This window comes from Cucurbita moschata, unplaced genomic scaffold (assembly GCF_002738365.1).
Source record: "Cucurbita moschata cultivar Rifu unplaced genomic scaffold, Cmos_1.0 Cmo_Scf00045, whole genome shotgun sequence".
In the NCBI taxonomy this organism is placed as follows: Eukaryota; Viridiplantae; Streptophyta; class Magnoliopsida; order Cucurbitales; family Cucurbitaceae; genus Cucurbita; species Cucurbita moschata.
The window spans coordinates 425491-441569 of NW_019268561.1; the positions used below are offsets into that span (position 1 = coordinate 425491).

A 16079-nucleotide genomic window follows, 5' to 3' on the forward strand; every position below is an offset into this window, starting at 1 on the left:
AAAAAAAAAAAAAAAAAAAAAAAAAAAAAAAAAAAAAAAAAAAAAAAAAAAAAATCCACATTGTTTTCTCATTTTTGTAACTTTCATGCTGAAATTCAAACTCAATTTTTGGAGAAGAGCATGAATGACTAATTGTGGGAGGAAGTTGGTGAAGGAAAGGGTCTCACCTAGTGAATTGGAGAGTGGTGGCTAAGACCGTGGAGCTTTTGGGGGCTAGGCATGGGAAATCTTAAGATGCAAATCAAAACCTTTTTATTTAAATATTTTTGGCATTTCCCGTGAAAATCTTGCTCTTTTTGGCACAAGGTTAGTGCGAGTAACTACGGCCCTCACCCCTTCGAGTGGAGCGATGAAAGGCACAACCAAACATTTCTAGAAAGCTATTTCTAAGGAACTTCCTTTCTTTTTGCTCTCTGTCCAGAGCGTGGTAGGAATGGGGTGGACTCTTACTATTGAGAGTATATGTGGTTGAGGGATAGACCCCTTTGCTCTATATTCTCGTTTATATCATTTGTCCTCTATGAAACTCTATATAGCTTTTGTTTTTCCTCTTTAAGGGGCTCCTCTCCTTCTTTGGACCATGGATCCTATCATCCATTATGGGATGGGGAAACATCAGATACTTTGGCCCTTTTATCTTTACTGGAGGATTTCACAGCTATTATGAGGAGGGATTTACGTACTTGGAATCCTAGTCCTTATGAGATGTTCACGTACGGCTCCTTTTTCTCTTGCTTGGATAACCCTCATTCTCCAATCTTTTCATCTCCTCTTTGTTGTGAGAAGTTAAAAATTCCAAAAGGGTAAAAAAGAAATTGTTTGGCAAGTTTTCCACCACAAAGTCAACACCCTAATGTGGATTCTAAGGTCACCTTGTCTGTATAGACCACAATGTTGTATCCTTTGTAAGAGAGTAACGAAGGACCTCCATCATCTTTTGTGGACTTAGTGATTATGTTTGGACAATCTAGACTTGTTTATTTCAGACCCTTCAGCCTCAGCACGTGGCCCGCCTTGAAGTTTGTAGCTTCATGCTTAAGGAGTCTTTGCTTCATTCGTCCTATAGAAAAAGGGTTAACTTTTTGGATAGTCAGCATTTATGCTTTGTTATGGAGACTTTGGAGTGAGTGGAACAATATATTTTTTTAGAGGAGTTGAGAGATCTAAAGTGGAAGTTTGGTCCCTTGCTAGATTCCACACCTCCCTTCGGGCTTAAGTGTGTACGGACTTTCGTAATTACGAATATATTTTTTCAAATATTTTGAGGTTTCTACATTTATTATCTAAAAAGAATTTTAAAATTTTTTCACTTAAAAAACATTAACTATACATGTATACTACTAGCAGCTTCTCATGAAATTGCACTATCCAAGAGGAAAAGTAAAGACCTGAGTTCTTGATCAATCTCATTCAGTTTTCGAGTTGTGCTCCTGTACTCCTTATCAAGAAGTGAAATGATCAAGGGCACGCTGTCCATATACCTAATAAGATATTTAGATCATCTGATAAATTTTTAAGAAAAATAATTTTAAAACTTATAAAAAAAGGAATACTCATTCTGCTAACATAGTTGAAGGAAGGATTAAAAAACACAAACTACCTTTTCTGTAGCAGTTCTTCTAAGAACGTTCTTAATTTGCTTACACCAATTCTCACTTTTTCTTTCTCAGCCAGTGGCCGGCACAACTTTTCCTCTAAAAGGGTAACGTCTTCCTTCTCTCTCAAAGCTATAGCCTGCGTCAGAAATGTAATTAACTACTAAAACTTCCCAAAGTAAATAATACAAATGTTAGGCATCACGACTCTCCACAATGGTATGATATTGTCCACTTTGAGCATAAGCTCTCATGGCTTTGCTTTGGGCTTCCCCAAAAAGCCTCATACCAATGGAGATGTATTCCTTACTTATGAACCCATCATCATTCCCTAAATTAGTCAAGGTGGGTCTCCCTCCCAACAATCCTCAACAATCCTCCCCTCAAACGAAGTACACTATAGAGCCTCCCTCGAGGCCTATGGAGCCCTCAAACAACCTCCCCTTAATCAAGGCTCGGCTCCTTCACTCGAGTCCTCGAACAAAGTACACCCTTTGTTCGACACTTGAGTCACTTTTGACTACACCTTCGAGGCTCACAACTTCTTTGTTCAACATTTGAGGATTCTATTGACATGGCTAAGTCAAGGGCATGGCTCTGATACTATGTTAGGAATCACGACTCTCCACAGTGGTATGATATTGTCCACTTTGAGCATAAGGTCTCATGGCTTTGCTTTGGGCTTCCCCAAAAGACCTCATACCGATGGAGATGTACTCCTTACTTATGAACCCATGATCATAGCCTAAATTAGCCAATATGAGACTCCCTCCCGACAATCCTCAACAACAAATGCCTAAATCCCAAAACTTAATAAATGTACAGCCTATTGAATTCCAAAAATTTATCAACTTTCTCATCAGTCTAATGAATGAAAGCACAAAATATCCTCATGCAGGCCTCATGAATGTCAAATCTTATCTTCTTCTTTTTTTTTTCAAGATAAGAAACCAAAGGCACATTTGGTTTTAGATCTGAAAAACAAAAATAGAGTTGTATTTCATGTTTTCAGTGTTCGGTAACAAATTTAGAAACTAAATTTTAATTTATGCAATTGTTCAAATCGTGTTTAGTAACATGTTCATAAGAAATGTAACTAGGGGTACTTACCAACTAAATATTTAGTTAATTATCAAACATTATTAATAAAGTTAACCAGATGGCATCAAAATTGCCGCTCTACCACAAAAATGGAATATGTAAACAAGCCAACATAAACATGTATTAGTAAAAAAAAGTAAAGATAATATAATATGCATCGAGATACCTCTTTGAATTCATCATTTGTTTTATAAACTGAATCGTGTCCAGAACCAACTCTGCCTGAAGGAACAGATGTGAAAAATGGAGAGTCGCCCAATATGATACCATCAAGTGCACACGAGGGTGGCAAAAGAAAGACTTCCACATCTGAAGAACGAGCAAATTGGGGTATCTTGGTATCAAGTTTGGTCGATACAATCACAGTCCTCGAGAGCTCAGGATCAATCTACAATGAAATTTTGGGTTATTTCATATCATCCCCACTATTTAGCAAAGCATTCAACTAACAAAAACAGGTTGGTTTCCATGAAAATCAAAATAAAGAACTGATGACAAAATAAGTCCTTCTCCATTAATCTAATAGCAAAGCTATGGATACATTGTTCACAAAAACAATACAAAATGGTACAAAAGTTTATATATGCGTACTTGCATTACGACCCTTCGTGTCGTCGCATTACTCCAGTCACTACAATCTTCAAGACACAGTATGATGAACTCTTTGTGCTGCATTTTAGCTCGCACTAATGACTCAACAGCACGAGCTTGGCCCTTGAACAGAAGCCCCTCATTAACTCATTAGCATCAAATTCAAGGCAAGGAAATATTACACAAAACAAAGGAAATGCATCTGTAGCTACAGAATTCACCTGCAACACCCGATTCTTTCCACCTGGGGCAGGAGCAATGAGGCCAGGAGTGTCAATAATGGTAAGATTAGGGCAATACTTGTATTCCACTCTAATAGTTATTTCCTTAGCCGAGAATTGACTCGATTCACTCTCCAACCTCAAGTTTTCGGCTTCAATGAACGCCTGAAAAACAACGCAAATAAAGGCCACTACAAACGGCGGGAGGAAGGGGGAACTAAGCTTCATAAGCAACCAAGTATACCTGAATTTCGTGGAGAGATTTCTGGTGAGCGACGGTGGGATCGTCATCGGAGACAAGATGACAGATAGGAGCTTCACAGTCAGGGTCGTACTTCATGTGAAGAGTAATAGGTCGGCGAGTCTTGGTACCACCGCCGACGTGGTTGAATTGGAAGCCCATGAGAGCTTCAACCAAGGCACTCTTGCCGTCGGTCTGGTGGCCGACGACCAGCACCGCCGGAGCGTCGAAAGGAGTGTCGAACTCCTGAGCAAGGCCGTGAAGCTCATTGTAAGCTTCGTAGAGGCGCCATTTGTCGTGGTCGACCGCCGGTGGCTCCCCTCCACACTCCATTTCCGTTATCCTTTAACCGAGTGGGGAATTATCCAACAATGGAGCAAGAGGATGACAGTTCCTCCGCTAGCCGCTGTCCGTTTTGTTTGAACGTGACAGAAATTTTGCCCCTTGTTTGAACGTGACAGCGAACATGAGAGTCCCTTGCTTTCCCACTAAAATTCATTCTTCCATTTAGGGGTAATTCTGTAATTGCGCAACCTTCCTACCGTCACAACCTTCCTACGTCTATATATATAGACCAAATCATTGATACGACTCTCTACAATGGTATGATAAGGGAAGGCTCGATTCCTTTTCTTTTTGAGTCTTAGTCATTTTTTACTTAAGTTTAGGACATGCTCTAATACTAGATATCATCTTAGATGAACACGACTCTCCACAATGATATGATATTGCTTATTTTGACATAAGTTCTCATGGTTTTGCTTTAGCCTTCCCCAAAAAGCCCTGTACCAATGGACAGAGAGCACACCTTCGCATACATCGATCATCCGTGCAACGCTACATACCCATTGATGCAAAAGCTAAGGCAAGTCATGGTCCAAGGATTATTGGGAGTGAGTCCACGTTCGTTGATTTAGTAAAAGATCATGGGTTTATAAGTGAGGAATACTATCTCTCCATTGGAATGAGGCTTTTTAGGGAGCCCAAAGGAAAGTCACGAGAGCTTATGCTCAAGGTGGACAATATCATACCATTGTGGAGAGTCATGATTCCTAATATGGTATCAGAGCCATGCTCTAAACTTAACCATGTCAATAGAATCCTCAAATATCGAACAAAGAATTGTGAGTCTCGAAAGTGTAGTCAAAAGTGACTAAAGTGTCGAACAAATTGTGTACTTTGTTCGAGGGCTCCAGAGAAAAGAGTCGAGACTCGATTAAGGGGAGGCTGTTCGAGAGCTCCATAAGCCTTAGGGGAGGCTTATAGTGTACTTTGTTCGAGGGGAGGATTGTTGGGGATTATTGGGAGTGAGTCTCACGTTGGTTAATTTAGTGGAAGATCATGGGTTTTCGGGCCGGTTTCCACACCCTTATAAAGGATGTTTTGTTTTCCTCCCCAACCAATGTGGGAGGTCACAATCCACCCCCTTCGGGACCTAGCGTCCTCGCTAGGACTCGCTTCTTTCTTGGGACCCCACTACCTCGTGTCTACTCGCCTTTAAGGAACAGCGAGAAGGCTAACACATCGTACGATGTCTGACTCTGATATCATTTGTAACGACCCAGATCCACCGCTAATAGATATTGTCCTCTGGGACTTTCCCTCAGAGCTTTAAAACGGGTCTGCTATGGGAAAATTTCCACACCCTTATAAATGTTGTTTTGTTCTCTTCCCCCAACCAATGTTGGACGTTATATAATTATATTTAGATGTATTTATTTAAATTTTATAATTATTTTCAAGACATTTTTAAAAATATATATTGAAATTAAGTTTTAAATCTTAATTAATGGTGTAAAAAATAAATAAACAAACGTTTGTAAGAACAACTTTTTATTTTTCTAAAAAAAAATTAAATAAATAACTTGAACCAACCGAACCCAAAATGTTTGGGTTCATAGGGGTTTTTCGGGTTGAAATTTTTACAATCCGAACAATCAGATGGAATCTAATAAATGTCTCGACCCAACCCACGAACACCCCTGACTCAAACAACCGACCCTCCACGTTAGTAATGATATTGACCAAACTTTTATGATTTCATTTTTAATTTTCCTAAAATACCCTTTACCAATGGAGATAATATCTCTCACTTATATACCCGTGATCTTCATTGATACTATAACCATTCTGAACACGAACATTCAACAATAGATTTTAAAAGAATTTAGACTTTTTTTAAAAAAAAATTCTTGTGTGTATGTATTTTATTGGCTTGATTTGGACGGTTTCTTAACGACGTGACGTTATTTATCTATTAAAATGGACCAAGCATGAGACATTATACCATAAATAAATAAAATAAGGTATTTTAACATATTATATAGTTTTATTATATAGTTTTTTATGTTATGAAATTAAAATTTCAATTTGTCATTATTAATTCATAAATCAGGTCTAAATTGATGGCTTGGGTTTTGTTTGAACATTTGAAAAATACAATTAAGAAAAGAATATTTATATATATTAAAGTTCATTTTGTATAGATATAAAAGAAAAAGTATTTCCTTTGAATTACCCTAATTTTTAAATTCCTTAATTTAATGAATTAATAGACTGGTCAAGAAGAAGTTCGGGATGAAACTATAGTGGATCTGCGACAAAGCGGCAACTCTCGGAATATGGCGGCTTGTGTTGTACCATCATTTCGGATTCTCGACCTATTTCAACATTAGTGAAATGGGGTGAATTACCCCGATCTTAAATCAACTGGTAGAGCATTAAATCAACACAGTGACCCAATGCATTCTCCAGATGCGTTGGGAGCTGGACCAGCTCGTGCACCCTACTTTTAGTGGATAACTGGACTACTACTATGTGCATATCAAAGCGACTCACTGAGGTCCATTGCCTTTACCTAGAAACAACGTTAGAAAAAGAATGAGTATTTAAAAATACTCAGTAAGTGACTCGACTGCCGGGATGAAACAAAGCAAGCACATATAACACTACGAACATTGCACATGGACTCACTAGGCAGACTCATAAATATACCATCGAGGCCTAAATAAGGACTATAGCATACTCACGGCCAGAATCAATGGAAAGGAAAGGAATGTGAATACTATCGTGAGTGTATGTGTTCATACAAAACATAACCGGCATGACTAAATGAACATACAATATGCATAAGATCTCGTAACTATATATATATATATATATATATATATATATATATATATATATATATATATAATAACATTAACATCATTTTCTCATTTTTAATTATATGATTCAATTTAAACGCTAAAATTTGAAAGCTACAATAATTTTGACAACGAATTTGATTGTCAATAAACTATTTAGATTGACTTATTGATTAACTCATCTCCTCTCTGGAAACCGGTAAAGTTCGATACTTTATCCAATAGTATACTTAAAATAAAAATGTGAGAATTCCACGTTGGTTGGAGAGGAGAACGAAACACCTTTAAGGGTGTGGAAACCTTTCCCTAGGAGACGCGTTTTAAAACCTTGAGGGGAAGCTCGAAAGGAAAAGCCAAAGAGGACAATATTTGCTAGTAGTGGACCTGGGTCGTTACAAATAGTATAAGAGTCAGACACCGGACGATGTGCGAGTCTTCTCTCTGTTTCCCGAAAGGGGGTAGACACGGGGGTGGATTTGGAGGGGGTCCCACATTGATTGGAGAAAGGAACGAGTACCAGCAAGGATGCTGGGCCCCGAAGGGGGTGGATTGTGATATCCCACATTGGTTGGGGAGGAGAACAAAAACACCCTTTATAAGGGTGTGAAACCTTCCCTTAGCATACGCGTTTTAAAGCCTTGAGGGGAAGCACGAAAGGGAAAGTCGAGAACAATATTTGCTAGTGTTGGATCTGGGTCATTACAAATGGTATCAGAGCCAGACACCGGACTATGTGCAAGTGAGGAGGCTCTTACTAGAAGAGGTAGACATGAGGCGATGTGCCAGTAAAGACGCAGGGCCCTGAAGGGGTGGATTATGAGAGTCTCACATTGGTTGGGGAGGGAAGGAGAACTAAACACCTATAAGTGTCAATTACCTTATTGATAGGTTGACTTCTTAGTTCAATCTTCTCTTCTCCGTACCAATTTTTACCGAAACTAATTACATATCCAAAAACGTTCTACGAAAAAGTCAAAGAACACGATGATTATGTCATCACTTTTGACAATTTTTTATAAGTTCTAAGTTGAAATGTTTGTGAGTTTGTGGTTTTGAGAAAAATTAATGATTTTGATTAGAAAAAGCTGGGAATAGCCAACTCAGAAATGAGTAGGGACAGGTGGGTCGGTAGCTGGCATGCCAAAACAAGCACCGGCCTTGCTTTGATAGCCGCCCATGCCATGCTGATGTCTATTCCCTTTGCCACTCCAGTCTTTGAAGCCAAGCCATGGTCGGCTGTGTCAACTCACTCCAATTTGGAATTTGGAATTTGTTGAATTTGGGTCTCATTTGCATTTGCATTTGCTGTTTGTTTCCTCTTTATAAACCCCTTTCTCTTTTTACCCCCAATTTTTTTGTTTCTATTTTCCCAAAACCCTTTTCTCTCACGCTGCTTCTTCTTCCATTTTCGCTCTGTTTCTGTGCTATCAATCAAGGTGCGTGTCTATGGTGGTTGATCTTGCGGTTTTTTCATCTGGGTTTCTGTTCTTATTCTGATTAGTTCATTCTATTGATCGTTCCCTTTTACTTTTGCTTGTGGAATTTTGTTTCTCTTTGGTTTATGCTCTGTTGATCATCGGATTTCATGATCATCTTCCTTTTTGTTGGCTGCTTCTTTTGCAATCGAATATGATCGTCTTTCTAGTGGTGTCTTGATCAGAATCGATCGTTGGTTCTGTTTGATTTTGCGATCGCTCTAATAGACATGATGTTTAGAATCTGGTGTTTTTTGGTGGAATATATGATTGATTGAATAGCTGATTTGATTGTTCTTGTTATGTGTCTTTGTTCAAAAGCTTGGGATCGTTCGGTTTGTGTTCATGGTGATATTGGTTTTGTGTTGTATTAGGTTGAAAGATGGCTGATGGTGAAGATATCCAACCTCTTGTTTGTGATAATGGAACTGGAATGGTCAAGGTTAGTGGAATACTCATGTTTTTGTTCTTGAGAATTTGTTTTCGTTGTTGTCGTCGAAGTTTTGTGATGGATTCGATATTGAATTTAGTCTTTGAACTAGATATTAAATTCAATATGTGTTGTTTAAAACACGAGGTCACATAAGGACACTTGATGTAAGGGTGTGAGATACTACATCGGTTGGTGAGGAGAACGAAACATTTTTTATAAGGGTGTGGAAACCTCTCCCTAACAGACACGTTTTGAAATCGTGAGGCTGACGGCAATACGTAACGGGTCAAAGCAGTGGGCTGTTGTAAATGGTATCAGAGCCAATCATCGAGCGGTGTGCTAGCGAGGATGTTGGGTCCCCAAGGGGGGTGGATTGTGAGATCCTACGTTGGTTGGAGAGGAGAACGAAACATTCCTTATAAGGGTGTGGAAATCTCTCCCTAACAGACGCGTTTTTGAAACCGTGAGGCTGATAGCAGTACGTAACGAGTCAAAGCCGACAACATCCATTAGTGGTGGGCTTAGGCTGTTACAAATGACAAAGATCAAATTCAAAATTTCATTTCAAGTTCATGGATTGATATATAATATTTGGATATTTTTCGAATTTCATTTTAAGTTCACGAATGAGAATTGAAATAAGGAAGGAGTTCTTTTCAAATAAAAGAATTCGAGCGACGAGTAATTTTAGTGTTAATAATATATGTATGTAGAGATGTTCTGATAACGCCTCGTTGAACATTGCAGGCTGGATTTGCCGGTGACGATGCTCCAAGGGCTGTGTTTCCTAGTATTGTCGGTCGACCACGTCATACCGGTGTGATGGTTGGAATGGGCCAAAAGGATGCATATGTTGGGGATGAAGCTCAGTCGAAAAGGGGTATTCTTACTTTGAAATACCCAATTGAGCATGGCATTGTGAGCAACTGGGATGACATGGAAAAGATTTGGCATCACACCTTCTACAACGAGCTTCGTGTTGCTCCTGAAGAACATCCGGTCCTTCTTACTGAAGCACCGCTCAACCCGAAGGCAAACAGGGAGAAGATGACTCAGATCATGTTTGAAACGTTCGACGTCCCTGCTATGTATGTTGCAATCCAGGCCGTTTTATCTCTCTATGCCAGTGGTCGGACAACAGGTATTGTGTTGGATTCTGGAGATGGAGTGAGCCACACAGTGCCAATATATGAGGGGTTTTCGCTCCCTCATGCAATCCTACGTCTCGACCTTGCTGGTCGTGATCTAACTGATGCTTTAATGAAAATTCTCACCGAAAGAGGTTACATGTTCACGACAACCGCCGAGCGGGAAATTGTCCGTGATGTGAAGGAGAAGCTTGCATATGTGGCCCTTGATTATGAGCAAGAACTGGAGACAGCCAAGACTAGTTCGGCCATTGAGAAAAGCTACGAACTACCAGACGGGCAGGTAATTACAATCGGAGCTGAGAGATTCCGTTGCCCTGAAGTACTTTTCCAGCCATCTCTGATCGGCATGGAATCTCCTGGAATCCATGAAACCACGTATAACTCCATCATGAAGTGTGATGTCGATATCAGGAAAGACTTATACGGTAACATCGTCCTCAGTGGTGGGTCAACGATGTTCCCCGGCATTGCTGATCGTATGAGCAAAGAAATTACCGCTCTTGCTCCGAGCAGCATGAAGATTAAGGTCGTTGCTCCTCCAGAAAGGAAGTACAGTGTTTGGATTGGAGGATCCATCCTAGCATCCCTCAGTACCTTCCAACAGGTATGTTCTATAATCACTACCTTCATGATATACAAACTCCATTGCATTTACAAATATCGAACAGGCTCGGTAGAATATAATACATAGCATTCGTTTATGATTATGACTTAATGATGCAGATGTGGATAACAAAGGCCGAATACGACGAGTCGGGTCCTGCTATCGTTCACAGGAAATGCTTCTGAACAAGAGTTCGGATGCTAAGTCGATGATCTCTTACTTCAACACTGTGTCATATGTTAAGTAAAGTTTGGTTAGTTTTTGCTTTTGAAGATTTGTTTATATTGTCTAAAGAGAGATTGATGAGCTAAGTTCTTGAAGTTGTAAGTTTGGAATGGCTTTTCCTTGAAAACAAAGAACAAAATAATGTATTTATGGGTTTTTTTTAGGTAGTTTTTTAAGCCAAACTAGTACTTGGGAATAGTTGGGCTGGTATTGTTCATACTTCTTGTCTGTCGGTGAAAAGGAAACGACGGGGGAATCCGAATCGGACCTAGAACGCGTTCAAAAGGGAGCAAAGCTTTGTAAGGAGTCTTTACACGGTGCGGCGGTTAGGCATCCTTAGACGAAAGAGTGGTTCTTTTGTTGGCTTTGAGGTCGGTTAGGCATCCTTAGACGAAAGAGTGGTTCTTTTGTTGGCTTTGAGGTCATGAGTTGTATGCATTTACAGTGTTTTAGGACTTATGGTAGAGTTTGTGAGCTCAATCATTTGTTCTTGGAAGAACATTATGAATCTTTGAATTGAATTGTTATTTTAGTTTGCAGAGTGTTATTTTGTAGTTCATGGGTTTTTTATGTTCTAATAAAGCTTTAATTCACGAAGGAATAGGATATGATTTGAAGTTGTTTTTCGTGTTGAACTCGGTAAATAGGTGTTTGGTTCTTTCTCCTCCACCTAATCGAACGAGATAAAGCATATTCTCCTCTTTCCTCTTGAACTCTAATGCAATTATGATTCTAAACCTTCAAACACTCGTAAAGCTGCGAAAAACAAATAAAATTTGCAATCGAGTCAATTCAATCCACTCCTGAATTGACTCGATAAAGCTATTTTTCTCATCTCTTTGTTGGATTTTCGCATCCACTTTTAAATTTTGAATTGTTGATTATGGAAGAATTCTTTGTACTTCAACTTGTTCTTAACAAGAGTATCTAGCAAACTTTCCGAGCCAAATGACACGGTATTTGAATTTTGTCAATTTTTTTTCTTAAAATTTAATTTGTGCCGTGTGTCAATTTATAATTGATTTCAAATTTAATAACATGTAAATTTGTCATTAATTTATAAAAATAACATCCACGAGTTGAATTCAAAAAATAATAAGAGAACTTAGTGCGAGTATATCATAACGGAGAGTGTTTAACATAAGTTTTCTTCGCTATACCCGAAAAACATATACAATAATGTTTCGTGTAATAACTGCAACCATAAATATTCCAAACATAAAAGGTATCCCTACAAGCATTACAGTTAATGTAGGCTGAAGACGAGCTACACCAATGACAATGAAATCACCACCTAGAAATTTCACATCGTATAGAAACTTCTCCCTAGCAGACACGTTTTAAAACTGTGAGACTGACGACGATACGTAACGGGCCGAAGCGGACAATACCTACTAGTGGTGAGTTTAGACTGGTACAAATGGTATTAGAGCCAGACACTAGGCGGTGTGCCAGCAAGAACATTGAGTCCCAAAGGGGTATTAAAACCAGACACTAGGCGGTATTAGAGCTAGACACTAGACGGTGTGCCCGTGAGAACACTGAGTTCCAAAGGGGGTGATAGTGAGATTTCATATTGGTTGAAGACGAGAACGAAGTATTCCTTATAAGGGTGTGAAAACCTCTCCCTAATAGGCACGTTTTAAAATCGTGAGACTAACGGTGATACGTAACGGATCGAAACGGACAATGAACTTATCTCCAAACTCAATTGTCCCAGAACATGAATCAACAAAAACAAAGGTGTATGGATAAAGAAGAATCACAAAAAAATTTATCAGCATGATAATCAATGCAGACAACAGTTCACCAACGTGTGTAACAAAAATGTTATCATGAGCAAGATAGATAATAAAGGCGTCTGGAACAAGCATCAAATAGAGGGAAAAAAAATGTTATTTTAGAATCAAGAAAAGGCCAAAGACTGGGTACTTGCCTGATCTTTGTATCCTTCAACTGTAGTGACCACTTAACATCAAAGATCTTGTTCTGATATTGATTGCTACTTTGATATTGAGCTGGTGTTCTTGTACAACAAGAGAAAACAGTATGTAAATGAAGAGGAAATAGTTCAACAAGGACCTATGCTCTCATCTGCACACAAGTCACAACAGGAAAAATATCACGCATTCAGCCTGTGTAATCAGATAAAGAATTCATTCCACCAAATAAAAATTGTGTACAAGAATAGGCCCTGTAAATAGTTAGATTTAGCAATTACCCTTCGGAATTGAAACCTTTATGGACCATTTTTCTGTCGTAAACTTCTTAAACTTTCTTTTGCTGATTTGATGTTCAAAATGAATTTGGATTCCAAGAAATCAACATATGTTTGTTCCTAATCTATGAACTCATCAAAGTAAGAACTCACCAGAACATTGTATTGCTCCATCACTGAAACGTAATTAGCATCCACGAATCCAAGTGTAGTTTAATTCTCCAACAAGTCTTGGACTATCAGAATGATGGAGGGAAACGAAACATTCATTATAAGGGTGTGGAAACATCTCCCTGGTAGACGCGTTTTAAAAATCTTGAGAGGAAACCCGAAAGGAAAGCCCAAAAAGGACAATATCTACTAGTGGGCTGTTACAAATGGTATTAGAGGCAGACACTGGACAGTGTGCTAGCGATGACACTAAGCCCCGAAGGAGGGTGGATTGTGAGATCTCACATCGATTGGAGAGAGGAACAAGTGCCAGCAAGGATACTGGGTCCCAAAGGGAGTGGATTATGAGATCCCACATCGATTGGAGGGGGAACGAGTACTAGCGAAGACGCTGGCCCCAAAGAGGGGTGGATTGTGAGATCCCACCCATCGGTTGGAGAGGAGAACAAAACATTTTTTATAAGGGTGTGAAAACCTCTCCCTAGATGCATTTTAAAAACCTTGAGAAAAGCCCAAAAGGGAAAGCCTAAAAAGAAGACAATATCTGTTAGCGGTGAGCTTACATGCAAGAACTGAGCTGACCTAATGTAATGAAGAATTTTATGTTGAATTTGACAAACCATTTGGATTTAAGAGTCCAAATGCTTCTTACACCATAAAGGAGCACTGGCATGCAACTCCAAGAAGTTTCAGAGACAAAAGGCAGCACAAGCACTAATAAAGTACTAAACCAAAAACGCTCTAGTGCAAGCAATTCATGTAATGCACTCAAAATTGAATCATAGAACATACCAATAAATAAGCAATTTACAATGAAGGAAACTCACCTAACCATTCAATTAACTTGAAATAACTAATAACCCAACTGATAAACTACATTCCAAAAGAAACCCAAAGAAGATGATTTTGTACAACTCAACCAAAACATTGCAAATCCATATGCATGATTAACATATGCATCAGTAAGATTTCAGAAAGCTTCAATTGCAGTTTTAGACCAATTTTTTCAATAAAGCTGTAGAAAATAAAGCTAGATGCCTATAAAAAGAACAAAAATTCTCAGAGAAAGAAAAGCTTCTAAATTATGGAACCTTAAGCAATCTTGAATGCGTTTAGTTCATAGGATATTCCCCTTCAATCTCTTCTCCCAACAGGGCGAGAAACTTTCTTCTTTACATAGGAAGAGTTCCATTCACCACCATCCTGAGCATAATAATCCATAGGATATTCCCCTTCAACCTGATCACTGTTGCATCCACATTTCTCACAATCATTACAACTCAATTTAGCAGCGTTTGTTCTCTCCCACCAACCAGGGATTAGTCCAAGAGCTACCTCAGCCTCAAATGGAGTAAGAAGAGGCTTAGCAAAAGCATCTCCCCAGTCAATTGAAAGACGGGGACAAGCTATCTGAATCCATGCATCCACCGAATCCTCAAACAAAGCCACTCTATAAGGACTGATCTCAGACATCAAAACAACAGTATAATCAAATCCTTTAGACTTCATCTTCTCCTCCAATCTCTCCAAAATTTTGGGATTCCCTTGCCTTCCCAAGGTCCCCAGCACAATACCCCAATTTCTCGCTTCCCTCGCCTTCAGAACCGCGCCTTTTCTCGACGCCTTCATTCCTACATGATCATATTCCTCAAGCAATAACTTACCAGCATATGGATCATATCGGAAAACCCTAATTCCGGGGTTCGCTATCATGAAAGCCTCCAAATGAAACCTCCCATCGGCGACAAAAATCGCAACAGTCTCCCCGTCATTTCCGAAAGCAGACGAGGGAATTTTCGGAGCCGTACAGCCCAGAACTTCGCCAGCAGACAATGGCCTGGACTGGGGGATTAAAACCCGGAAGCCATGCCTCTCGAGCTCCAGCTTCCCAGCTCGAATGGCAGAGGCAAATTGAATCGTTCCGGCAAGCACTAAGTTGGTGGAATCAAGACCATCGATATTGAGACGAACAGTATTAACAAGACGAGGCACATCAATGGCAATGTCGACGAAAACGTACAGGCACGGAATCGTGGTGGAATCGATAGGGACGAGGCAGCTATGGCCGTAATGGATAAGGAGATCAGCGTTGAGGGCGGAGGCGGAGAGATCATCGACGCAACAGGCACCATAAGTGACATCGCCAAGAACGAAGCAGTGGGAGGCCTTGCCGAAAGTGGTGAGGATATCGGAGAGGATGAGTGAGTACATGAGAAGACCTTCGGGGAGCTGAAGGGCGACGCGGGAGGCGCCGGAGGAGAGGATGCGCCATACGCACTTATGAACCTCAAAGTTGTAGTTGGAGGGAAGGAGGGAGATGGCGGCGTTCAAGGCCGAATTGTTGAGGATGGAATCGGGGATTTGGTTCTTCACAAATCGCTTCGGCGGCGGCCTTGATCTCGACGGGGGATTGGCTTCAGTGCTCTGAGAGAGCAGTGCCAGCTCCGGTGGCTTTTGGACCTCCGACTCCATTTTTTGCTCCGAGAAAACTCAAATGGCAAATCAGTAGGGAATTCGTGCATTATATATGAGGCATTATATATTGATTTCTTTAATGTTATTTTCAATGTATTTCCTCCGTCACATTTTCAAAAACGTTTTTCTTAAACGTGACTTGAGGCTCGAGCATACGTTGATACAACCTGTGAGGTCTTAATTTCACGTGGCTGACTTGCTTGCTAGGTTACAACCTGTGAGGTCTTAATTTCACGTGGCTGACTTGCTTGCTAGGTTTAGAATAAATGTTCTACATTTGTTGTCTCGCGATTGTGACCCGTGGTATCAACCTTAAACTTGGGGTTGATCCAAAAGATTTCTCTTTAGTGACTCTTGTGACCCGTGGTATCAACCTTAAACTTGGAGTTGATCCAAAAGATTTCTCTTTAGTGACTCGAATAACTCAAATAG

At 39.7% G+C, this 16079-nt stretch overlaps 3 protein-coding genes across 8 annotated transcripts in view; 1 reads left to right on the forward strand and 2 right to left on the reverse strand.

Annotated features, from left to right (window-relative positions):
- LOC111434566 (dynamin-like protein ARC5) overlaps window positions 1-4195 on the reverse strand; it is a 15271-nt gene extending 11076 nt beyond the window's left edge. Inside the window, exons 1-6 of one of the 2 annotated variants that reach the window (XM_023071994.1) lie at window positions 3753-4195; window positions 3509-3673; window positions 3288-3410; window positions 2863-3084; window positions 1601-1734; window positions 1389-1481 (exon numbers count right to left, since the gene is read on the reverse strand). In XM_023071994.1, coding sequence (XP_022927762.1) covers window positions 1389-1481; window positions 1601-1734; window positions 2863-3084; window positions 3288-3410; window positions 3509-3673; window positions 3753-4082 — 1067 coding nt within the window. In that variant the 5' untranslated portion in view covers window positions 4083-4195. The remainder of the gene's footprint in view (window positions 1-1388; window positions 1482-1600; window positions 1735-2862; window positions 3085-3287; window positions 3411-3508; window positions 3674-3752) is intronic. The other variant, XM_023071996.1, reaches the window with a different exon arrangement.
- Window positions 4196-8177: 3982 nt separating this feature from the next.
- On the forward strand, window positions 8178-11326 carry LOC111434568 (actin-7-like). Of its 2 annotated transcripts, XR_002708971.1 has the most exons (5): window positions 8178-8331; window positions 8745-8812; window positions 9551-10558; window positions 10678-11154; window positions 11205-11326. XR_002708971.1 is itself a non-coding variant. In XM_023072000.1 (4 exons), exons 2-4 carry the CDS (start codon window positions 8753-8755, stop codon window positions 10741-10743), a joined length of 1134 nt encoding a protein of 377 aa, XP_022927768.1. In that variant the 5' UTR covers window positions 8178-8331; window positions 8745-8752; the 3' UTR covers window positions 10744-11326. The 2 variants fall into 2 exon arrangements, 1 of the variants encoding a protein (XP_022927768.1); XM_023072000.1 differs by having other exon boundaries at window positions 10678-11326.
- A 1217-nt stretch (window positions 11327-12543) lies between these two features.
- On the reverse strand, window positions 12544-15677 carry LOC111434567 (2-(3-amino-3-carboxypropyl)histidine synthase subunit 1). Of its 4 annotated transcripts, none has more exons than XM_023071999.1 (2): window positions 14264-15677; window positions 12544-12801 (listed from the first exon to the last, which is right to left on the reverse strand). In XM_023071999.1, the coding sequence occupies exon 1, from the start codon at window positions 15642-15644 to the stop codon at window positions 14307-14309; it is 1338 nt and encodes a 445-aa protein (XP_022927767.1). In that variant the 5' UTR covers window positions 15645-15677; the 3' UTR covers window positions 12544-12801; window positions 14264-14306. The 4 variants fall into 4 exon arrangements, 3 of the variants coding, with proteins under 3 accessions (XP_022927767.1, XP_022927765.1, XP_022927766.1); XM_023071997.1 differs by having other exon boundaries at window positions 12544-12809; XM_023071998.1 differs by having other exon boundaries at window positions 12799-12877.
- Window positions 15678-16079: the final 402 nt, after the last annotated feature.